We start from the raw sequence: 26,102 nt of genomic DNA on the forward strand, positions 1-26,102 counted from the left end.
CTTGAAAGGCTGAGGTGGTAGGATCACTTGAGCCTGGGAGGTGGAGTCTGCAGTGAGCTGAGATCGTACCGCTGCACTCCAGCCTGAGCGACAGTGTGAAACCCTGTCTCAAAAAAAAAAAAAAAAAAGAAAAACAAAAGCAAAAAAACAACCAAACAAAAATGAGGCATGATCAAAACCTTGTTTAGGTTCATTTGGAACAATCTGCAAACCATGTTTTTCTTTATCCCTTTGTCAGAGGTGTTTGAACCAGAGTGACTCCATCTTGAATAAGAGCTGGGTAAATAAGGCTTTTGTCTGGAGGTCAGCACAAGATACAGGTCATAAAGACCCTGCTGATAAAACAGGATGCGTCAGGAAGCCAGCCAAAACCCACTAAAACCAAGATGGCAATGAAGTGACCTCTGGTGGTCCTCACTGCTCATTATACGCTAATTACAATGCATTCGCTGCTAAAGGACACTCCCGCCAGCACCATGAATTTGCAGACGACATGGCAACGTCAGGAAATTACACTATATGGTCTAAAAAGGGGAAGAATCCTCAGTTCCGGGAATTGCTCACCCCTTTCCTGGAAAACTCATGAACAATCCACCCCTTGTTTAGCAGATGGTCAAGAAAGAACTGTAAGTATATTCAGTCAAACAGCCCAAGCTGCTGCTGCCTATGGAGTAGCCAGGCTTTATTCCTTTCTTTTCTTTTCTTTTTTTTTTTTTTTGAGACGGAGTTTTGCTTTTGTGGCCCAGGCAGGAGGAGTTCAATGGCGCGATTTCAGCTCACTGCAACCTCCGCCTCCCGGGTTCAAGCGATTCTCCTGCCTCAGCCTCCCGAGTAGCTGGGATTACAGGTGCCACCACCACACCCGGCTAATTTTATATTTTTAGTAGAGACGAGGTTTCACCATGTTGGCTAGGCTGGTCTTGAACTCCTGACCTCAGGTGATCCGCCTGCCTCAGCCTCCCAAAGTGCTAGGATTACAGGTGTGAGCCACTGTGCCTGGATTTCTCCTATATATATATATATATATATGTACACACACACACACACACACACATATTTTTAGATGGAGTCTCACTCTATCATCAGGCTGGAGTGCAGTGGCGCGATCTTGGCTCACTGCAACTTCTGCCTCCCCGGTTCAAACAATTCTCCTGCCTCAGCCTCCCGAATAGCTGGGATTACAGGCATGACCATTTCTAGGTACTTTGTATTTTTGATCTGTTATAAATAGTAGATTTTTAAGACTACATGTTCTGTTTGTTGCTAGTGCTTAACAATATAATTGACTCTTGCACACTGATTTTGTATACAGCAAACTTGCTAAATTTTAATAGTTTATCATATCAACCTTATCTGAAAATGAGATTTTATCTTGCTTTCCAATTTTTTTTTTTTTTTCTGAGACCAAGTCTCACTCTGTTGTCCAGGCTGGAGTGCAGTGGTGCGATCTCAGCTCACTGCAACCTCCACCTCCCAGGTTCAAGTGATTCTCCTTCCTCAGTCTCCCGAGTAGCTGGGATTACAGGCAACCACCACCACGCCCAGGTAATTTTGAATTTTTAGTAGAGACAGGGTTTCACTATGTTGACCAGGCTGATCTCAAACTCCTGACCTCAGGTGATCTGCCTGCCTTGGCCTCCCAAAAGGGCTGGGATTACAGCTATGAGTCACTGTGCCCAGTCATCGCTTTTAAAAAAATTTTTTTTTTTTTTTTTGAGATGGAGTTTCACTCTTGTTGCCCAGGCTGGAGGGCAATGGTGTGATCTCAGCTCACCACAACCTCAGCCTCCCAGGTTCAAGTGATTCTCCTGCCTCAGTCTCCTGAGTAGCTGGGATTACAGACATGTGCCACCACGCCCAGCTAATTTTGTATTTTTAGTAGAGACGGGGTTTCACCATGTTGGTCAGGATGATCTCGAACTCCTGACCTCAGGTGATCTGCTCACCTCGGCCTCCCAAAGTGCTGGGATTACAGGCGTGAGCCCCTGCGCCCAGGCATCCAATTCTTATATCTTTTCTTTTACTTACTGCACAAACTAGGATCTTCAATTTCACATTTAAATTAAAGTGGTGATAATGGGCCGGGCACTGTGGCTCATGCCTGTAATCCCAGCACTTTGGGAGGCCGAGGCAGGCAGATCACATGAGGTCAGGAGTTCAAGACCAGCCTGGCTAACATGGTGAAGCCTGTCTCTACTACAAATACAAAAATTAGCTGAACGTGAGGGTGCTTGCCTGTAAGCCCAGCTACTCGGGAGGCTGAGGCAGGAGAATCCCTTGATCCCAGGAGGTGGAGGCTGCAGTGAGCTGAGATTGTGCCACTGCCCTCCAGCCTGGGTGACAGAGCAAGACTCCATCTCAAAAAACAAACCAAAAAATCACCAGGACGTGGTGGCGTGTGCTGTAATCCTGAGGCGGGAGGTGGAGGTTGCAGTGAGCCGAGATCGCGCCACTGCCATCTAGCCTGGGTGACAAAGAGTAAGACTCCATCTCAAAAAAAAAAAAAAAAAAAAGGTTTGTGATAATGGGCATGATTCCGGTCTTACTGTGGTACTCAAAGAAATGGTTTCAATGCTTCACTTCCGAGCATGATTTCTTGTTGCAGGATTTTGGAGGTGCACTTTATTGGGTTAAAGTTCACTCCTGGCTGGCACAGTGGCTTCACTGTAATCCCAGCACTTTGGGAGGCCGAGGCGGGTGGATCACCTGAGGTCAGGAGTTCAAGACCAGCCTGGCCAACACGGTGAAACACTGTCTCTACTAAAAATACAAAAATTAGCTGGGTGTGGTGGTGCACGCCTGTAATCCCCGCTACTCGGAAGGCTGAGGCAGGAGAATTGTTTGAACCTGGGAGGCGGAGGTTGCAGTGAGCCAAGATCGCGCCACTGCACTCCAGCCTGGGCAACAGAGCAAGACTCCATCTTAAAAAAAAAAAAAAAGTTCACTCCTAATTTGCTAAAATATATATTTTTAAGTCATGAATTAATATTGAATTTTATTTTTTTTTTATTTTTTTTTTTTTTTGAGACAGAGTGTTGCTCTTTTTGCCCAGGCTGGAGTGCAATGGAGAAGTCTCAGGTCACTGCAACCTCTGCCTCCCAGGTTCAAACAATTCTCCTGCCTCAGCTTCCTGAGTAGCTGGGATTACAGGTACATGCCACCATGCCCGGCTGATTTTTGTATTTTTAGTAGATACAGGGTTTCACCATGTTGGCCAGGCTGGTTTCGAATGCCTTACCTCAGGTGATCCACTCACTTCGGCCTCCAAAAGTGCTGGGAGTACAGGCGTGAGCCACCAAGCTGAGCCAATTTTTTTTTTTTTTTTTAAGAGACAGTCTCACTGTGTCATGCAGGCTGGAGTGCAGTGGTGCACTGCAACCTTGGACTCCTGGGCTCAAGCCATTCTCCTAGCTCAGCCTCCAGAGTAGCCAGGACTCTAGGTGTGCTACCATACCTGGTTAATGTTTTTTTTATTAGGTTTTTTAGAGACAGGGTCTCACTATGTTGCCCATGCTGGTCTTGAACCTGGCCTCAAATGATGCTCATGCATTGTCCTCTCAGAGTGCTGGGATTACAGGTGTGAACCACTGGGCCCAGCCACTCTCTTAAATCTGTTGAGACGCCCAGATAATCTACTAATACTGTAAACTATCTTGATTTTTACATGCATAACCCTACTTGATTAGGATGCACTATCTCTTTTATACATTGCTAGATTTGGTTTGCTAGTAATATATTTAATTGCACATTTGTATTTATAAGATTATCATATATATATATTTTTTTTTTTTTTGAGATAGAGTTTTGCTCTTGTTGCCCAGGCTGGAGTGCAATGGCGATCTTGGCTCACTGCAGCCTCCACCTCCTGGGTCAAAGTGATTGTCCTGCCTCAGCCTCCCGAGTAGCTGGGATTACAGGCACCCACCACTATGCCGAGCTAGAGACGGGGTTTCGCCATGTTGGCCAGGCTGGCCTTAAACTCCTGACTTCAGGTGACCCACCTGCCTCAGCCTCCCCAAGTGCTGGGATTATAAGTGTTAGCCACCATGCCTGGCCTATCCTGTAATTTTCTTCTTCTTCAATTATTTTAGTATCATGGCTAGGCCATCCTCATAATAGAATTTGGGGAATGTTTTCTATATCCTCAGATACTTTGTGCAGGATTGGAATTTTTTCTTTGAATATTCGTAGAACTCACTGGTAAAACGGCCTGGGTGTTTGCTCTAAATTTCATCCAGGGAATGCAGAAGAACTACCCTGTAAGATGGGTTAGAACAGAGGGAAACGAAGGTCAATTTTCTGCGATTGCGCCCTTCAAGAACTGCTTGGTCTACAAAACCGACCAATATCTAGATATAATGTACAGAGAAAGGTCTGAAAAGGTGGAAACTAGTAAGTTTTCCTTTGGAACGGGGACTTGGACTGGGACTGAGGGCCTTTGTTTGAATGGCTGAAATTTTATAAATGAGAATGTATTTCTCTATTATGTAGTTTTTTTTTTTTAAAGAATAAGAATTATCATAGGGAGCCAGGCTCTCTGGAGCACCAGCAAGTGTACATTCTCTCCCTATAAGAATGTAGCTTTGCTGATACCAAGTTGACTCGAGAACCAAAAGATCTCCATGTTTCTTAACAGTCAGACTGCCTGTTACATCGAATAATGTTATATTTGAGTTCTTCCAGAACGGCCACATAAACCCGAGGATAGCAGGGCAATGGCAAGAACTGGGCTTTCACCTCTGGTAGGCTCCATCTTTGAGAATGACAGTGGCAGCAGCACCCCCTAGAGGACACTCAGGGGCCAGGAACACCCACGAAGGGCTATTTTGCTCAGGGTCACCTAGGCTCCTGCTAAACTAAATCAATCAACTGCTTAATCAGGAATTTATAGCAGATACTTGTGGTCTCCTCCCAACGATGGATCACTAAACTTGCCACATTGCCGATTACATTTAAATTGCATTTATGACCTATAAGCAATTACGTTTCTTCAAAACTAGCTCTCTAGCTGAGATGAGGCCTAGAGAGTTGAAGTTTCCAGTTCCTTAACCCAGAAGAGCTGAAATTCTACCTGGATAACACTGGAAAAGTTAATTGCTCTAGGCCTTTTTCTCATATCTAAAAGTGAACACCCCCATCAATCATGTAGTATCAAAGTCAACAGATGGGGAAGTGCCCTGTAGAAACAGTAGGGGAAGAGCTACAAAAGATTCCAATAGAGCAATTTTCACACTCAAGCTATGGTGGTCAGTTATATACTATTTCCATCCCTCGTTCTTTACCAACAAGTCTGATTTTATCTGGAGAAGCACTCTTCCCTAGACTCTCTTGCAGCTATGGGGTGCCAAATGAGTTCTGGCCAATGGGACAGAAGTTGAGGGTTTCTGGGAAAACTTGTGTTGTCTTGCTGTAGTACTACTCCCTTCTGCTCTCCACATTGCCTTTTGCCATCTCTCTTTTTCCTGCCTGACACCTGGACAAGAGGTTGGAGGTGCACCAGCCATCTAGTATCTATGTTGCAACAGGCATAAGGATACAGGCCTACATGCTAAGAATGGTAGAGCGAATACGTGGAGAGTCCAAGTGCTGGCGGGGCTGCTGGACTCCCCGGTTGTCCTAGGACAACCCCAGACTGACAAACACTGAACTTCTTGTTACATTAATTAAAGGTACTAACACTTTGGAACCTGTGGTTTACAAACTTATTTCTTTTTTTTTTTTTTTTTTTGAGACGGAGTCTTGCTCTGTCACCCAGGCTGGCGTGCAGTGGCCGGATCTCAGCTCACTGCAAGCTCCGCCTCCCGGGTTCCCGCCATTCTCCTGCCTCAGCCTCCCGAGTAGCTGGGACTACAGGCGCCCGCCACCTCGCCCGGCTAGTTTTTTGTATTTTTTAGTAGAGACGGGGTTTCACTGTGTTAGCCAGGATGGTCTCGATCTCCTGACCTCATGATCCGCTCGTCTCGGCCTCCCAAAGTGCTGGGATTACAGGCTTGAGCCACCGCGCCCGGCTACAAACTTATTTCTAATAAATACATAAAACAATTCTTGGCTGGGTATGGTCATTCACACCTGTAATCCTAGCACTTTGGGAGGCCGAGGCGGGATGATCACTTGAGTTCAGGAGTTTGAGAACAGCCTGGGCAACACAGTGAGACTTTGTCTCTATTTAAAACAACAACAACAAACAAAAACTTCAAAAACCAATTCTCGATTTAAATTTTTTTCTTTGCAATCTCTCTTCAGGAAAGTGATTTTCCAAACTGTAATGCACAGTGTCACATTGCCAGCTATGCAATACTGTAAAATACACAGTTTCTCACTGTGTGACCAAATAGGGATGTACTGGGGACCTTCTTTGTGTAAAGCTGTGGAACAGCTGGGCGCGGTGGCTCATGCCTGTAATCCCAGTAGTTTGGGAGGCTGAGGCAGGTGGATCACTTGAGGTCAGGAGTTCAAGACCAGCCTGGCCAACATGGTTAAACCCCGCCTCTACTTAAAATACAAAAATTAGCTGGGCTGTAACGGCACCTGCCTGTAGTCCCAACCACACGGAGGCAGAGGCAGGATAATCGCTCGAATCCAGGAGGCGGAGATTGCAGTGAGCCGAGATTGAGACTGTGCCACTGCACTCCAGCCTGGATGACAGAGGGAGATCCTGTTAGAAAAAAAAGAAAAAAGCTGTGTAATATTTGCATAATAATTTCCATAATACATTTTTAAAATACGAGAGGTGGGAGAAAAGTGCAAATAGCTCTGTGCAGCATTCTGTTACTTCTGCACCTGCTCCCGTAATTCCATAGAGGGGAAAAAAAGTAATGAAAAATGTTTACTTCGTGCTGGACATCATTCTAAATATTTTATCTGGAATTAATGAATTTAACCCTGAAAACCCCCCTAGGATGTGGGCCCTTGTATTATCACTCAAAACAGACACAGAAACAAGCCCAGCAACTCACAGTAACCGTTTTCGTGCACATCCTACCACAGCAGTGCTGCTAGTAACTTCCAAAAGTGTAACCAGTCCTCCCTCTAGCAGCAAATCTCAAAATTAAACAGTTCCATGTAAAAGAAACTCACAAGTTCAAACACAACTATAAGATGAAACTAAGTAGGCCGGGCGCGGTGGCTCAAGCCTGTAATCCCAGCACTTTGGGAGGCCGAGACGGGCGGATCACGAGGTCAGGAGATCGAGACCATCCTGGCTAACACGGTGAAACCCCGTCTCTACTGAAAAAAATACAAAAAACTAGCCGGGCGAGGTGGCGGCGCCTGTAGTCCCAGCTACTTGGGAGGCTGAGGCAGGAGAATGGCGTGAACCCGGGAGGCGGAGCTTGCAGTGAGCTGAGATCCGGCCACTGCACTCCAGCCTGGGCAACAGAGCAAGACTCCGTCTCAAAAAAAAAAAAAAAAAGATGAAACTAAGTAAAAATAAGCTTTCATACAGTTCTGTGTCTTGTGGTGCTTAGTGACTGGATGGGGAATGTGCAGCAAGCAGCACTCATCTACTCACACCTGTGGTAACACCTTGGCCAGCTGTGCTTTGTCATAAAACAAAGACACCACAGAAACAGGACAGAGCAGGCGCGTAACGGAACACAGTTTATCCACAGTAAAATATGCAGGGCTGAAGGGAAGTGGAAAAGTATTTGCTGACAATGCAGGTAACATGAAAGTAGCTTATCCATATATCCAACAGTCCAAGGCCTAAGGTCATTTTCAATGACACCACAGTCTCATGGCACGCTCCAACAGATCTACAGATGAACAAATGAGATGGTCAAACGTTTAAACAGTTCTGTAGCACCAAGAGCGTGAACAAAACAGTGACAATGTCTATAGTAAAAACTCAGATGATTAAGATTTTTAGTTTACCGAAAAACAGCTCAACAAAGTTACTAGCAGTAGATCGTAAAGTGTACTACAACGTAAGGAATACTGAATGTGACTAAGATGTCTTCTAGTTTCAATCCTGAAACTCCCTAAAGATTTTACTGACAATATATTAAAGCAATCAGAGTTGGATTGTACTGCTAGATATTCCTTAATTTTATGGCCTGGATCAATTAGGTTTTGAAAATTGTACACTTCTATTATTTTATTTTTGAGACGGAGTCTTGCTCTGTTACCCAGACTGGAGTGCAATGGTACGATCTCAGCTCACTGCAACCTCTGCCTCCCGGGGTCAAGCGATTCTCCTGCCTCAGTCTCCCGAGTAGCTGGGATTACAGGCATGTGCCACCATGCCTGGCTAATTTTGTATTTTTAGTTGAGATGGGGTTTCGTTGGCCAGGTTGGTCTTAAAACTCCTGCCCTCAGGTGATCCACCCACCTTGGCCTCCCAAAGTGCTGGGATTACAGGCGTGAGCCACTGTGCCCGGCCCTACACTTCTATTTTAAATATATAAGTCAAAGTGAAGTAGTTTCTTAAGAAACAGAGGAAAATAGTTTTTTGGCAATGTGCTGATGATGCTGTGCTGTATATACCTACAGGTCTAAGAAAGAAAAACAGAAATGGATGGCATTGTCACTCTATCTGGATTGTTACAAAAACAAAAGGCAGCACTACTAGGGTGAGACGTTTTCATCTGCTACAGAGAACTGGGACGGATGCGAGGAGGTAACGCAACGGTCATCTTCTAACAAATGTACCAGAGATGATATATCCACCAGTGTCATTCCTTTCAAGATCATCAGTCTCTTGACGTAACTTACAAGTTTATATAAATGCTGTCATTTTCTGAACAAATTGTTTCCCAGAAATGCAGCATTTTTAGTTTTTTTTCCCTAACCCCAAACTAAGATGTATGGGTAAAACAGTTATAATCAGGATTACTGAGACTATACAATTATCTTTATAGAGATATAGGCAATTATCAACTCTTTTTTTTGTGAGACAGGGGTCTTGCTCTGTTGCCCAGGCTGGAGAACAGTGGCATGATCTTGGCTCACTGCAACCTCTGCCTCCCAGGCTCAAGCCATCCTCCCATCAAGCCCTAGAAATAGAGCTTCTGAAATTAACCACAGGCTTTTAAAAGTTGTCTTAGGCAATGCTTTGAGCGTTTGCTATTAGTTCAAAGAAATATGTTAGAACAAGACAAGACAGCCACACAGCGTAACAAATACATTTTAAAGTTGTTGCCTCCACCTCTCACCCAGGATACAAATATGTATACTTTTTTTTTTTTTTTTTTTTTTTTGAGACAAGAGTCTTGCTCTGTCACCCAGGCTGGAGTGCAATGGCATGATCCTGGCTCACTGCAACTTCACCTCCCGGATTCAAACAGTTCTCGTGCCTCAGCCTCAGTAGCTGGGACTATAGACATGCGCCACAATAACTGGCTGATTTTTTATATTTTAGTAGAGACGGGGTTTCATCATGTTGTCCAGGCTGGTCTCCAACTCCTGAGCTCAGGCAATCTGCCAGTCTCAGCCTCCCAGTGCCAGGATTACAGGTGTGAGCCACCGCGCCTGGCCTTATTTTATGCTTTTTTTTTTTTTTTTGGACGGAGTCTTGCTTTGTCGCCAGGTTGGAGTGCAGTGGCACCATCCCCGCTCACCACAACCTCCGTTTCCCGGGTTCAAGCAATCCTCATGCCTCAGCCTCCAGAGTAGCTAGGATAACAGACACACGCCACTACCGCTGGGCTAATTTTTGTATTTTTTTTGTAGAGACGGGGTTTCACCATGTTGGCAGGCTGATCTCGAACTCCTGACGTCTCGTGATCCACCCGCCTCGGCCTCCCAAAGTGCTGAGATTACAGGCGTGAGCCGCCGCGCCCGGCCTATTTTACGCTTTTTGATAGCAAACCATTACTGTGGCTGTTCCCTATGTTAGGGTATCCTGGATTCCAAATTAATTCATATAATGAAGTGATGCCTTACCATGTATTACACTCTTAAGGTTTCTTGGTTCATTTAACACAGAAATTCTGATCAGGTTTTTATTACTCCAGCCAAGTGTGTGCTCAAATCAGAACTGTTTCCCTGGGTCTGACAGAGAAACACTGATAAGAAAATTATTCTGAACTTGATTTAGAAGGGGAAACTTCCCCAACTACTCCGGAGGCTGAGGCAGGAGAATCACTTGAACCTAGGAGTCAGAGGCTGCAGTGAGCTGAGGTCATGCCACTGCACTCCAGCCTGGGAGACAGAGTGAGACTTTGTCTCAAAAAAAAAAAAAAAAAAAAAAAAAAAGGAAAACTTCATGTTTACTGCCCACCCACACATTTCTAGAAAACTTCCTACTTTGGAGCTTTGTAATAAATTCAAAATGATGGCAAAACACCATTAAAAGGTTTAAAATATTTATCACTAAAAATACTAGAATGTTCTCTGAAAACCTATTAAAACACTTAAATATTCTTTTATGCTATTCTGATCAAAAGAAAGAATAAAAGTTTAGGAAAGGTTAAAAATGCAAATTTTTTAAAAAAGTTTATTTCTAGCCCTGAAAGAACAAAATTATTGAACAAAGTCGTAAAATACAGCAGTTAATGTCAATGTATAACAATTAAATAATTGAACGGGATTAAGTTAAAAATAAAAGGCATTATAAAATTTGAAGACAACAGAAAAGACAAACTACTTTTACTTAATTCCACTTCTATCAAAACAAGGGAAAAAAAGCCAATGTGTTCCAACGTTGAATTCCAAACATAATTGTTTCTCTTAATAAAGAATAGAAGTGTGCTTGACAGAATAATCACCCATTTCTTTCTGCTTCTCAGCAGCACTCTAGAGGAGTGAATGGGAGAGACTTCCATTCCTTCAAAGGCGGCCAGTGCTTGCTTCTTTCTAACTCCAACCTCACCCACCACAGCATCTTTGCCAGAGTGTTCAATCAATGTGTTGGGGGAGAAAAAAGAAGGCGTGTCTATATTTTTTCTTATATACACAACACTATCAAAAAACTGATTTTACCAGTTTCAATACCTACTGGGGGAGGAGTAGAGACAGGAAGATAATCTGCTTTTTGTATTACAAAGAAGTTCTACTATAAAAAACCCCAAATGAGTATTAATCTGGATTTTAACCATAATCTATAATATTTTGACACTGCCATTTCACTAGATGTGGATCTCAGTATATTTTAAAAGATTTAGACTCAAAAATTGATGCAAATTCTTTAAGCACCTTTTTTTTTTTTTTTTTTAAATTTTAGCTACTACCTGATGAGATCTAAAATTATTCTGGCCAGAATACAGTACACATAAACATGCATTGAAGTGAGCCCTATGAAGAAACACTCATAGGTAGTTTAAACTGCCTGTTAAAGGCACAGGCTCATTTACAATTGGTGGTTACTAGACTGTAAGCAGCTTAACATTGATATGTTAAAGGGAAGAGAATTAATACTACGTGCCAGGCACTCAACACATGAAGATAGAGTTGTATTAGCCTTGGTGTCTTACGCTGCACAATTACTCGTTTACTATTCTAGGTAGGATAAAATGTTCCATGTTTCATAGTTTCCCAGTTTTAACTGCCCCTAAAAGCAGCAGAAGAAAACAGAAAAAGAGAAGATAACTTTAAGTCTAAAATAAAATAAATAAGTACTATAATAATCCTGTCCTAACAACACAAGAGGACTATTAAGGTAACTTTTAGATTCAAATGAGAATTTTCATTCTAAAGTGATGACAAAAAGGGGGGATATAAAAGGCAATTATTTAAAAAACACGAGGCCAGGCGCAGTGGCTCACGCCTGTAATTGCAGCACTTTGGGAGGTCAAGGTGGGCAGATTGCCTGAGCTGAGGAGTTGGAGATCAGCCTGGGCAACATGGTGAGACTCTGTCTCGACTAAAAATACAAAAAATTAGCTGGGTGTGGTGGCGTGCACCTGTGGTCTCAGCTACTCAGGAGGCTGAGGCACGAGAATTGCTTGAACCCAGGAAGCGGAGGTTGCAGTGAGCTGAGATCATACCACTGCACTCCAGCCTGGGTGACAGAGTGAGACTGTATCAAAAAATAAAAATAAAAATAAAAAATAAAAATCATGAATCTTGATTCAGATATAATTTTTCTTTCAACAAGTTCTGAATGTTTTAATTTAAAATTAATCACAATTCTGTATTGCTTTTAAGATTTTGTTTAAAAATGACACATTTCAAAATTAACCAAAGTATATTTCTGTTAGAGGTTAGTTTATCCACGTAACTTAAGAATAAACCACAGTGTAGCTCCCTTAACCAAAGAGCCAGGTTTTAATGACTGAAGTCAGTTGCCAGCAATGGACGTGCAGGTAACTATCGAAGAAGTTGTAACTACAAATCCCAAACTGCTTCTATCAATGGAAAAGCCCTTTGTTGAGTCACAAGCCTGAAACGAGGCATTGGCACACAGTCAATGAGGATGGTCTTTGACTTAGGAGGGAAATGCCTCTGAGGGCACGAGGATCACAGTCTTCTCATCTAGGTGGTTTTCTATTTCATTGGTAGCATCTTCTTTACCACAATCCATCCAGCTGTTTACACAGAAAGTTAAAATGTGGAACTCAGGTGGCACTGCAGCTTTCTGCCAGAAGTAAACCAGTTTCTGTAATTCAGTAATAGCTGTAGAAGGCCAATATATTCCAGAGAAAAATGAAATCAAGAATTATATTGAAAACAGAGACCATTAAGTGCTCTAAATATGTTTCATTAATTATTTTACTCATTTTTCTGAAAACCTTCTTGCCTAATCAATAAAAAACAGTCACTTCTCTCCTTATAATTGTATCTTAACATAGATATAGCGGGAATAAAATAATGGAAATAAAACCCTTCTAGTTTCTCCAATGTATACTACAACAGCAAAATGATTTTTTATTCATGATTCATACTGCAGGATGGTAAGCAGGGGGAAGTTCATGGGGGAGGGGATGGTGGGAACAGAATACCAGAACCAAACCACAGATACCTGAACAACACCGACTCCAAAAGCAGAATTGCGGATAAAGGAGGAGGAGAGGAGAGGAAAGCAGAGAAGAGAGGAGAAAGGGAGGGCAGGGGAGAAGGGAGGGCACTCAGATAATTAATGCTACAGGTCTCAGACCTTTTAGAATCTTTAAAAGAAACAAATTATTGCTATCAACACGCACATTTCATTTTCCTTTCTCGTTTTTTATAATAGTCTCTACTTATTTGGAAAAAAAAAAAAGTAACTCAACATCTCAAATGATCTATAAATTCACAAGAAATACTCTGTCACTCAAGTTCTCACAGACAATGCCACACTGATGATGACCCCGGGCAATGTGCCCACAGCCGATTTGCTATCAGCTGCTTCTCTGTAACACAAACATTCTCCTTCATGAGTATAATCTCTTCTCACTGTATCAGAGCTCACCAAGGTCCACATCTCTCACGCTGCCTCTGCTAGTCCCAACTATTTTTCTCCTTTAAGTGGAAAAAACCTAATTTTAAGTTCCGAAAATTCACTGGTTATTATGTTATTTGCCATGGGAGGGAGTATCTGTGAGGTGAGAGAGGATTAAGGAAAAACAAAAAGAACAAACCTAAATCTAAAATTGCAACATATACAGAAATTTATTTCCAAATTGAAGGGGGAAAGGAGAGAAGAGGAAGGTAGTGGCACTAACCAAAGTCATAAAGTCCAGGTTGGAACAAGAACAAATCACTTTGGTTCCTGGAGCCAAACCTGAAGGGGAAACAGGCAGAAGGGAAGACAAAATGGGAAGAAGTCTACAGTCAATGGGAATCTTTTTCTATCTCAATGATTTAGTTATAAATAGAGATTATTAGTCTTCTCTCTATACATGTAACAAATGCCAAACTTACTACCACGAAATTTCTAAAACTGACTTTTTCACATTTGTTAAAAAAGGTAAAAATCACATACTCTTCTTCCCTTCCTTCAGGTCAAGTTCTGAACTAAAATATTACATGTAACAACAGCTGGTCCTAACTTTTATACAAAGTGAAACTATATAGAGCTCCTTTGCCAACATAAGGAGCTACATAATTTCTATTACACTTGCCTAGGCATGAGAAACTCAAAAGCAACTCAAAAGGAGCAAGTCCAGGGAAAGGAAAGCTATGAAGGAGAGAAAGACTAGCAGATAAACAAATACTCTGAAAAACTCCAATCTGCCATTCAAGTATTGGAAATACCCCAAAGGGGACAATGAATGGGATCTATTACAATAAAGTCAGCAAAGTAAAATGCAAATCTCACACATGATAAATGGCCCTGATAGGCTGTTTGCTGAAAGACCTAAGGCTAGTGATTCAGTCCACAATTCCTTTTGGACCCTAAAGAAGGGGTTCATATAAAAGTCATACTTTTCTTTTTGCAATTTTCTGTTGGTTGTCTTCAAAGAATAGTCACTTGCTTCTTTCATTCAGGTTATGCAGACCATTTCTTTAAACCCCAAAAAGAGTAATAATTTTCATATACTAAAAGGCTTCTTGTAGAAAATGGAAAAAAGAATATGAGGCCACAGCAGTGATGTTAACGGTTACTCTTCATCGCTTCTTTAGCTGCCATGATCAGTGGTGTCAAGCTAGATAATGGTTTGGCCAGTTTCAAGAAAGGATGCTGCCAGAAAGAAGGGGAAAAATAAATGTGTAAGTGCTATTCATCAGGTTAGAAACAAAGTAATTTTGTTCAATTAAGCCCTAAAGACTACTTGTCAATCATAATTTATTTAATAAACTAAACACATATTAACACCTTCATAAGACTAACATAATCAATGCATTACTTTCAGAGTTGAATGAAAGCAGAATCATTTCAGTTTGACAAATATACACAAATATACGCAAGCCAGCAATAAACAGGTCTGAGGACTGTAAACAGGTCCAAGGACCGACACTACGCGCAGACTGTAAACAGGTCCGAGGACCGACACTAGGCGCAGACTGTAAACAGGTCTGAGGATTGATACTATGCACAAACTGCACTGTGGTATTGTCAGAATTTTAATCCCAGCAGATGAAACCCCCCCCTTTTTTTTAATACTTTAAGTTCTAGGGTACATGTGCACAACGTGCACGTTTGTTACATATGTATACATGTGCCATGTTGGTGTGCTGCACCCATTAACTCATCATGTACATTAGGTATTTCTCCTAATGCTATCCCTCCCCCCTCCCTCCGCCCCATGACAGGCCCCTGTGTGTGATGTTCCCCAGATGTTCCCCACCCTGTGTCCAACTCATTGCTCAACTCCCACTTAGGAGAACATGCGGTGTTTGGTTTTCTGTTCCTGTGTTAGTTTGCTCAGAATGATAGGATGAAACCCTAAATAGCGGCAGCTGCCATACCGCTAGTGATCAATGAATAGTGAAATCTAATTATTAGCCCTAGGAAAATTTTCTGTTGGTTACCAAAAGAGTCAACTATTCCCCCAAATGAAATCATTTTTAAATTTACCTGTAATAATTCTTTGGCTGAACCCCTTTTTTCCACATCCATTTCCAAACAACGATTTAAGAAATCTCGAAATATTGGGGAAAGTTTCTCTGGATTCTGAAGTTCTGGGGTTCCATTAGTTGCTATTAGGTACAAGGCCTAAAAATAGAAGAACATCTTTGATCTACTTAAGATATCTCAGCACGGCCGGTCACGGTGGCTCACGCCTGTAATCCCAGCACTTTGGGAGGCTGAGGCAGGTGGATCACAAGGTCAGGAGATCGAGACCACCCTGGCTAATACGGTGAAACCCCGTCTCTACTAAAAATACAAAAAAATTAGCCGGGCGTGATGGCGGGCGCCTGTAGTCCCAGCTACTCGGGAGGCGAGGCAGGAGAATGGCAGCGAACCTGGGAGGCAGAGGTTGCAGTGAGCCGAGATGGCGCCACTGCATTCCAGCCTGGGCAACAGAGAGAGACTCTGTCTCAAAAAAAGAAAAGGATAGCTCAGCACAGTCACAGAGCTGTGAATAAAGTCTATGAACTTTTCTTCTTTAAAGAAAATCATCATAAAATACTAAACTGGGCTTATTATCTCATTTAAATTTAGATTTGATACTTTCCTCTTATATTTTTAGATGTTACATTTCTCTAAGTTATTCTTCCAAAATCAGATTCACATTTGGTTTTTCTTTAGTTATAAATGCGATGTGTATTGCTTTTGTTTTGTTTTTTTGTTGAGACGGAGTCTCACTCTGTCACCGAGGCTGGAGTGCAGTGGTGCAATCTTGGCTCACTGCAACCTCTGCCTCCCGGGTTCAAGTGATTCTCCTGCCTCAGCCTCCGGAGTAGCTGGGATTACAGATGCCACTATGACCAGCTAATCTTTGTATTTTTAGTAGAGATGGGGTTTCACCATATTGGTCAGGCTGGTCTTCAACTCTTGACTTCAAGTGATCCATCTGCCTCGGCCTCCCAAAGTGCTAGGATTACAGGCGTGAGCCACTGTGCCCAGTCCATATTGCTTTAAAAAATAAAACAATGTTAATAATTAAAAATAACCACAATCTCACCATTGATCATCCTGCTTAGTTTTCTCAAATTTTTTTCAAGTCATATGTATCATTTTAAAAAATGAGATTTGTGAAGACTTAAAAAAAAAAATTAGGCTGGGCATGGTGGCCCATGCCTGTAATCCTAGCACTCTAAGATGCTGAGATAAGTGGATTGCCTGAGCTCAGGAGCTCAAGACCAGGCTGGGCAACATGGCAAAACCCCATTGCTACTAAAAATTCAAAAAAAAAAAAAAAAAAAAAAATTAGCTGGGTGTGGTGGCACACGCCTGTAGTTCCAGTTACTTGGGAGGCTGAGGCAGAACGCTTGAAAGTAAGGCTGAGGCAGAACGCTTGAATGTGGGAGGTGGAGGTTGCAGTGAGTGGAGATTGCACCCTGAACTCCAGCCTGGGCAACAGAGCAAGACTGTCTCAAAAATAAAAACCAAAAAACAAATTATCTCAGGTCATCATTACTAGTAACTACCTAGATCTATAAAACTACTGTAATGGCTTAAGTAAACACTGCCTTATATGAATGTTTCCTAATTTAATCAACTCCCTTTAGAAAATCCTTATGTAGTTCTAATTATTTTCTCTACAGTTCTATACATTTAATTAATTTATTTATTTTTGAGACAGAGTCTGGCTCTGTGGCCCAGACTGGAATGCAATGGTGCGATCTCAGCTCAATGCAACCTTCACCTCCTGAGTTCAAGTGATTCTCCTGCCTCAGTCTTCTGAGTAGTTAATTTTTTGGTATTTTCAGTAGAGACAGCATTTCACTATGTTGGACAGGCTGGTCTTAAACTCCCAACCTTGTGATCCACCTGCCTCGGCCTCACAAAATGCTGGGATTACAGGTGTCAGCCACTGCATCCAGCCTATTTTTCTTTTGAGACACAGTCTCGCTCTGTCGCCCAGGCTGGAGTGCAGTGGCATGATCTCAGCACACGGCAACCTCTGCCTCCCGGGTTCCAGCAATTCTCGCATCTCAGCCTCCTGAGTAGCTGGAGGTACAGGCAGGCACCACCATGACCGACTCATTTTTGTATTTTTAGTAGAGACGGGGTTTCACCACGTTGGCCAGGTTGGTCTCAAACTCCTGACCTCAAGGGATCTGCCCACCTTGGCCTCCCAAGTGCTGAGATTACAGGTGTGAGCCACTGCACCTGGTCCTGAGTTATTATTTTTAATTGACTATTTTTTTAGAAGTTTTAGGTTTACAGAAAATTGAGCAGAGAGTACAGGGTTCCCACATGCAGCCTCCCTCATGTGGAGTGTTCCTATTACCTGCATTATTACACTATGGGATACTTGTTACTAATGGACCAATACTGATACATTTCTATTAAACTAAAGCCCTCAGTTTACGTTAGGGTTCACTCTGTATTACATTATATAGTCCTATGGGTTTTTTGTTTTGTTTTTAGTTTTTTTATGCAGTCTCGATATGTTGCCCAGACTGGCCTTGAACTCCTGGGCTCAAGAGATGCTCCTGCTTCAGCCTTTCAAGTAGCGGGGACTACGGGTGTGCACCACCGTGTCTAGTTGTTCCATGGGTTTTGAAAATGAACATTGTTCAGTGTCCACCATTATAATATCATACAAAGTAATTTCAGTGCCCAAAAAACTCCCTGTGCTTCATCTACTCATCCTCTCTACCCTCCTGCCCTGCCAAACCCCATAACCACTGATCGTTTTTACTCTCTGTAGTTGAAACAATACGTAGCCTTTTTAGACTGGGTTCTTTCACTAAGCAATATGCACTTAAAGTTCTTACAACCGAAATGCAGTCGTAAGATTGTTTTAATGAGCTTGTGTGGTAATTCTTTTATCTGTGCCAGTTCTGTGTCTGTTTCAGTTGACTGGATGTTTTTCTCATTATAGTCTGCATTTGCCTGCTCCTTTGCCTATCTGGTAAACTTTGACTGGATGTCTGGGTGCTTGCTGGGTCCTGGCTACTTCTGTATTCCTACAGATATGCTTTTTTCCCCCCTTTAGGCAGATAAAATCTTGTTTTATTTGAATGACTGGATCTATGTAATCACCAAGATCCACTATGTATAGACAAGAGAGGGAGACCTTTATTCTTAGTTTCTTCCTCCTGGGACAGTCTTAATGATTTTCTCCTTCTTGGACCAGTGCTTTCCTGGTCTTAGACCCACGTGCCCTGGCCTGGTCAACCAGAAGCTTCTTGAGGCCTTGTCTATATTCAGCATGGAATCAGTTCCCAAAGAACCTGCTTGTTTTTGAACGTGTCCCCCTTCACTTCATGTACATGTGAAGGCCAATCTTCGTGGATTCACAGTGTCTTCTGAGCAGCTGGGATGGAATTCTCGTCTTCCTCATCCATGTTGCCTTTTTGGTAATTTGTGCATTAGCAGTTATGCCCATATGCCTGTGGACCAAGGTGGTTTTTTTGTTTTTAAGACAGAATCTCTCTGTCGCCCAGTTTCAAGCAATTCTCCCGCCTCAGCCTCCCGAGTAGCTGGGAATACAGGTGCCTGCCACCACGCCTGGCTCATTTTTGAATTTTTAGTAGAGACGAGCTTTCACCATGTTAGGCTGGTCACGAACTCCTGACCTCAAGTGATCCGCCCACCTCAGCCTCCCAAAGTGCTGAGATTACAGGCGTGAGCCACCATGCCCGACCAAGGGTTTTTTTTTTTTTTTTTTTGCGGGGGGCGGGGTATCCAGCCTGGGAATGGATAGTCACAGGCGTGCAGAAGATCAGCCCATCTTTGGAAAGCTTCTGGATCTGCTGATAGGAGCTGGTGCTGGTGATTTCACCAGTCTCACTGGGGTTCAAATATACCTTTTTGTCACAGTGAAGGCCACTGGAGGCGAGCCTCTTCTGAAGCCTAAGCGCACTCCTGGCTGTGGGCGCAGTCCTGTAATATTCTTCAGCTTTGTACAGGAAAGCAGTTAAGTTACTTGGGAACAGATCCCGTTGGTCTTCTCTCTCCCATGTAGACTCCTCTTTCAAAATACATCCAGAATCCCACCACTTTTTACCACCTCCACTGATACCGTCCTGGTCGAGGCTATCATCACTGCTTGCCTGAATTATTACATCAGTCTCCTAACTGGTCTTCTGCTCTGCCTTTGCCTTCCTCAAGAATCTCTCAACAAAGTAGCCAGGGCAATCCTATTAAAACCTAAGGAGACCAACTTACTCCTCTGCTCAAATCTCTCTAACAGCTTCCCCATCTGGCCTCCAGTAAAAGCCAGAATCCTTCCAAAGGTCTCATAAGGCACTACAGCCTGGCCTGGTTTCTTCGCAGATGGACCGCACCTCTTGCTGTCTGCTCAGCGGAGGCCAGCTATGCTGAGGTCTGTCATCACCTCTCGATATACCAGGCACGCTCCTGCTTTAGGGCTTTTGCACGTGCTGTGCCTTCTGTTTAGAATCCTTTCCCCTTAGGTAAGTATCACTCTCACACTTCCTGCGTCCAAATGTCACCTCACCTCAGTGAAGCCCTCCCTATGCACGCTTTTGATTTAATTTTAAAATTTATTTCTATTGTATTTTTTTGGAGACAGGGCCTAGCTGTCACCCAAGCTGGAGTGCAGTGATGTGAGAACAGCTCACGGCAGCCTCATCTTCCTTGGGCCCAAGTGACCCACCCACTGAGGCGGGATGGTCCCAGTTAGCTGTGACTACAGGCACACACTAACATGCTTGGCTAATTTAAAAAATTTTTTTGTAGAGATGGGGTCTCACTATGTTGCCTAGGCTGGCCTTGAACTCCTATAGGCTCAAGAAATCCTCCCACCTTGGCCTCCCAAAATACTGGGATGACAGGCATGAGCCACTGTGCCCAGCTCTCCAAGCACCTTTTGAAAGTAAACACCCTAACCTCCTTCCTGCCAGTCTCAGGCCTCAGGAGTCCATTCTTCGATATAGTACACATTATTCTGTTTGTTTGGTTTTCCTCTCTTCCAGTCTCAGCCCTCAGGAGTCCATTCTTCGATATAGTACACATTATTCTGTTTGTTTGGTTTTTCTCTCTTCTCCCACTAGAATATAAGTTCTATAAGAGCAGGAATTTGTGTGGGTTCTTTTAGACAGCATTTTGAGTAGTGCTTAGCATACGGCAGGTACTCAAATCAATACTGGCTAAATGAATGAATGAAATTAGAGGACTTTAAATGTCGTTCTGAAAAGTACCCTAATCAATCACCTCTACAGAAGTACTTTAACTGCCCACATGAACTGGAATCTTTGGCAACGGGATGAAAAGCATTCAGGACACACAGGGCCAGAATCTACTGCCATCTGTTATTCAGTTTCTTTCACTTAGCACCATACTTCGAAGGTTCAGTGCTGCAACACAGACTGGCACTTCCTTCCTTTCTATGACCAAATAATATTCCACTGTTCAGCAGGTTTGAATTATTTCCATTTTTAGTGGAAATAATTGAGGCTGCATGCAGGCTTTTGTACAGATGTATGATTGTAATTCTCTTGGCTCTGCTGTCTGTACCCGGCAAAGGAACTCTTAGGTCATCTGGTAATCCAGTATTCACTTCATACAGAATTGTCAAATTGTTTTCTAAGGCAGATGTACCATTTTATATTTTGCAATGAACAAGGGTTCCAGTTTATCTTCTCACCAACATTTATTTATTTATTTATGGAGACGGAGTTTTGCTTTGTCGCCCAGGCTGGGGTGCAGTGGCACGATCTTGGCTCACTGCAACCTCTGCCTCCCGGGTTCAAGCAATTCTCTTGCCTCAGCCTCCCAAGTAGCTGAGATTACAGGTGCCCACCACCACGCCCAGCTAATTCTGTATTTTTAGTAAAGATGGGTTTCTTCATGTTGGTCAGGCTGATCTTGAACTCCCAACCTTGGCCTCCCAAAGTGCTGGGTTTACAGGTGTGAGCCACCGCACCTGGCCACCAACATTTATTATTGTCTTTTTGAGTACAGCAATTCTAGTAGTTGGAAGTGTTATCCTGTTGGGGTGGGTTTTTTGCTGTTGTTGTTTTCTGAGACAGAGTCTCACCCTGTCGCCCAGGCTGGAGTGCAGTAGCGCCACCTTGGCTCACCACAACCGCCACCTCCCGGGTTCAAGCAATTCTCTTGCCTCAGCCACTGAGTGTTGAGGTTCTGATTTACATTTCCTTAATAACTGATAATGTTGAATCACATATGGTAATTTAAAAGAAAAAGAAGTGGCCAGGCGCAGTGGCTCACACCTGTAATGCCAGCACTTTGGGAGGCCAAGGTGGGTGGATCAACTGAGGTCAAGAGTTTGAGACCAGCCTGACCCAACATGGAGAGACCCCGTCTCTATGAAAAATACAAAAATCAGCCAGGTATGGTGGCGCACACCCACAGTCCCAGCCACTTGGGAGGCTGAGGTAGGAGGATCGCTTGAACCTGAGAGGTGGAGGTTGCAGTGAGCTGAGATTGTGCCACTGCGCTCTAGACTGGGCAACAGAGTGGGACCCTGTCTCAAAAAATCTTAAAACATAAAAGAAGGAGAAGGTTTAGGGGCAGGTGCTCCAAACTTCCTATGTAAAATACAAAACAATACAGCTTACTACTAAAAACCTACAAAGTCTTCACCTAGCACATTAATTTGTAACTCAGAGAGCAAATGATTTTTAGATGCAGAGTTAGGGGCAGAGACTAGGTTTTATCAACTTTCTACTTTAAATTCAAGAAAAATATTTAACAAGGCTGGTGTTTAACTGATCTTACCCTCAAGGGATTTTCATTGAGGTATGGAGGCTCTCCTTCTACCATCTCAATAGCCATGATACCCAGAGACCATATGTCGACTTTGGGGCCATAAGCTTTCCGTGTAACCACCTCTGGTGCCATCCAGTATGGGGTTCCGACCATGGTACTGCGTTTGCTCTGCTCGGGGGTGATCTGGGCACAGAAACCAAAGTCAGCTACAAAACAAAACAGAACAGAGTTAATGGTTTCCACGGATGGTTTTAACAAAGGAGTTCACTTCAGATGATGAAATTAATTATATTTTGACTCTTCAGCCTCTTGTTTTTAAGGATTTTATTAATAAAGTAAACCAGAATGAGTTTAAAAATATTTTCATGATGTAACACACTCTCACATTTTACTTTTACTTGCCACAGAGTCCAAATTATCAGGAGGCCTTTTATTCTGAATAATTCATTCTATCCTAAAAAATCTAAGAAAACTGAAAGGTCCATGAACAAGTAAGCGAAGGCAGACGCCAAAACGAAATGCAGTGATCAGGCAAAGGTCGAAGGTGAGGCCACGGAAACCACTGTGTCTTTTAATTCTGTTCAGTTTTTAAAATCTTCTGTAGAGAGGGAGGCTTCCTATGTTGCCTAGGCTGGTCTTGAACTTTTGGGCAACACAGGGAGGGATCTTCATACCTTGGCCTCCCAAAGGTTGAGATTACAAGTGGGAGCCACCACACCCAGCCGTAAACTGTTTTTGAATAAAACAAACAGAAGCTAGAGTCACTAAACATCCATCATCTCAGCAGAGAGCCTAGAAAAAGAACACACTGAACTGCACCAAGCGATGAGGCCGCCGCCCACGCTACCTTCTCAGCCATCTCACCTGGAACAGAGGCGCAGGACGCCTGGTGTAGTACTCAATATTCATTTAGTGGAAAAGTCAGGATTCGTATTTAGTATTCTTTCTTATGCTGTTCAACCCATTCTACTCCATATGTGACTACTGTTAAAATTTAGGTTTGTAAGCTTTAGACTGTTGGTTACGCATGTACATATATGCATGAATAAAATCTATGAACTGTTTGGTTTGCATTATCAATCAGGATATTCTGTAAACTTTTGTAAAACCATTTTTTTAAAGAGACCTTTCCATATCAGTACATTTATCTGCCTATTTAAACATTTTTTATTTTTAAATTTTTTGACACAGGGTTTCACTCCATTGCCCACGCTGAGTGCAGTAGAGCAGTTTCCGCTCAGTGCAACCTCTGCCTCCCGTGCTCAAGCCATCCTCCTACCCCAGCCTCCGGAGTAGCTGGGATTAGAGGCGTCTGCCACCATGCCCAGCTAACTGTTGTCTTTTAAGTAGAGATGGAGTCTTGCCATGTTGCTCAGTCTAGTCTCGAACTCCTGGGCTCAAGCAATCCACCTGCCTCAGCCTCCCAAAGTGCTGGGATTACAGGCGTGAGCCACTGCACCTGGCCTGCCTCATCTTAAAAACTACACAGAGGGCTGGGCGCGGTGGCTCATGCCTGTAATCCCAGCACTTTGGGAGGCCAAGGCAGGTGGATCAGGAGGTCAGGAGACCGAGACCATCCTGGCTGACATGGTGAAACCCCATCTCTACTAAAAATATAAAAAACTAGCCGGGTGTGGTGGCGGGCGCCTGTAGTCCCAGCTACTCGGGTGGCAGAGGCAGGAGAATGGTGTGAACCCGGGAGCCGGAGCTTGCAGTGAGCGGAGATCGTGCCACTGCACTCCAGCCCAGGTGACAGAGCGAGACTCTGTCTCAAAACAAAACAAACAAACAAACAAAACTACACAGAATATAAAAATATAATAATCTATTTAATTATTCCCTTACTGCTCAACACTTAAGATAGTTTTGGTTTTTCTTTACAATATTGCAGAGAACATCCTTTTACTTACTGTGGTATGTAAGTTCAGAAATTCTACAGGAGAGAATTCTAAAAGAGTAATGAGTACTTAACCCAGGTACTGTTTAAGTAACCTATAAGAATTAAAATATTTAATCCTCCTGGTAACCCTATGAGAAAGGTACATTTATTATTACAATTATTCCCATTTTACAAATAGGAAAACAGAGGCACAAAAACAACTTATCCAAGGTTATTCACCGAGTAAATGGCAGAGCCAGGAAAAAAAAATGTCATTCAAAGTTTAATTCAGTTGCATGTGTATTCACCAAAAATGAATGAGAGCTTGCCCATTAAGATTACTTAAAAATAAGCAATCATGGCCGGGCACGGTGGCTCACGCCTGTAATCCCAGCACTTTGGGAGGCCGAGGCGGGTGGATCACCTGAGTTCAGGAGCTCGAGACCAGCCTGACCAACGTGGAGAAACTCCATCTCTACTAAAAATACAAAAATCAGATGGGTGTGGTGGGGCGTGCCTGTAATCCCAGCTACTCAGAAGGCTGAGGCTCCGGGAGAATTGCTTCAACCCAGGAGGCGGAGGTTGCAGTGAGTCGAGATCACGCCGTTGCACTCCAGCCTGGGTGACAAGAGCAAAACTCCGTCTCAAAAGAAAAGACATTACCTAAAAATGTCGTATCTAGTGGTAATTACTAGGTAATGTCTTATCTAGCTAGTCCTTTCTCTGGCACTGATTAGTTAAAACCCTAAGAGTATCACTCAGTTTTCAAAGGTCTTACCTCTTCCTATATTAAATCATTATTAATCCTTGGTCAAGAAAAGTTTTTAATTAAACAAAAGGCAGAAACTTATAATAAATAATAGTGATCTGTCCATTTGTTACTCACTGAGCTTAACCGATCCTTCCATTCCCAAAAGTACATTGTCACTTTTGATGTCTCTGTGGATCACTTGATTAGCATGTAAAAACTCCAATGCCTGTAAACACTGAACAGAAGAAAAACACCTATTAATGAAATAGTCCCTGAAAAGACACTGGGAGGTTCCCACACCGTAGTTATGGCCTGAGCACTGCCTCCAGTACCCAGCAGAAGACCCACCAATACTTTTAGTTATCAAGAAAAAACGTCAACTCTTATATACAAAGTTATAAAAAGTAATTATATCTCCTCCTTAAAGTTTTATATAAGAAAATAAAATTTTTTGAAAAGTCAGTAGATGCCCTCCTATCCTCTGATCTTACTCAGGGACACTGTTTAGCTGGGTCTGTATAATTTCTTGCCTCCTGGCCGGGTGAGGCAGGCAGATCACTTGAGGGCAGGAGTTCAAGACCAGCCTGGCCAACATAACAAAACCCCATCTCTACTAAAAAATATAAAAATTAGCCAGGTGTGATGGCTCACTCCTGTAATCCTAGCACTTCGGGAGACCAAGGCAGGTGGATCATCTGAGGTCAGCAGTTCCAGACCAGCTGGGCCAACATGATGAAACCCTATGTCTGCTAAAAATACAAAGAAAATAGCTGGGTGCGGTGGCACACACCTGTAACCGCAGCTACTCAGAAGGCTGAGGTAGCAGAATCGCTTGAACCTGGGAGGTAGAGGTTGCAGTGAGCCGAGATCGCGTCACTGCACTCCAGCCTAGGAGACAGAGCAAGACTCCATCTCAAAAAAAAAAAAAAAGACAGAAAGAAAGAAAGAAAAATTAGTCAGGTGTGGTGCCTCAGCTACTCGGATGGCTGGGGCAGGAGAAGCCCTTGAATCTAGGGGGCGGAGGTTGCAGCAAGCTGAGATTGTGCCACTGCACTCCAGCCTGGGTGAGAGAGCAAGACCCAGTCTCAAAACAAAACAACAACAAAAAATTGCCTCTTTCACGTTTAAATGCCTAAAGGTATACAACACTTAGTAAATATGCACAGGTGCTTCAGAAATCATTTCAACAGTAATGAAAAAAACTTGATCATTCCCATCTGAATGAGAGATACTCAAAGGCTAGTCAACGTCAGCCACTGAGAAGCGGTAAGATTCTGGATGGCCGCTTCCATCTGGCTGTTCATCAGAGACAAGATGTTCTTCAGTGATGGATTTTAATTCAGCTGCATCTACAACTTGGA

The 26,102-nt window shown here is 43.0% G+C and overlaps 1 protein-coding gene across 2 annotated transcripts in view; it reads right to left on the bottom strand.

Moving 5' to 3' along the window:
* Positions 1-10,415: 10,415 nt before the first annotated feature.
* The window catches only part of PAK2 (p21 (RAC1) activated kinase 2), a 91,411-nt gene continuing 75,724 nt past the window's right edge, over positions 10,416-26,102 (bottom strand). For both annotated transcript variants that reach the window (XM_038003117.2, XM_038003120.2), the window contains exons 12-15: positions 24,877-24,976; positions 22,121-22,317; positions 15,377-15,514; positions 10,416-14,539 (exon numbers count right to left, since the gene is read on the bottom strand). In XM_038003117.2, the coding sequence (XP_037859045.1) occupies positions 14,453-14,539; positions 15,377-15,514; positions 22,121-22,317; positions 24,877-24,976 (522 nt within the window). In that variant the 3' untranslated portion in view covers positions 10,416-14,452. The remainder of the gene's footprint in view (positions 14,540-15,376; positions 15,515-22,120; positions 22,318-24,876; positions 24,977-26,102) is intronic.

The sequence above is a fragment of the Chlorocebus sabaeus genome, chromosome 15 (genome assembly GCF_047675955.1).
Source record: "Chlorocebus sabaeus isolate Y175 chromosome 15, mChlSab1.0.hap1, whole genome shotgun sequence".
Taxonomy (NCBI): domain Eukaryota; kingdom Metazoa; phylum Chordata; class Mammalia; order Primates; family Cercopithecidae; genus Chlorocebus; species Chlorocebus sabaeus.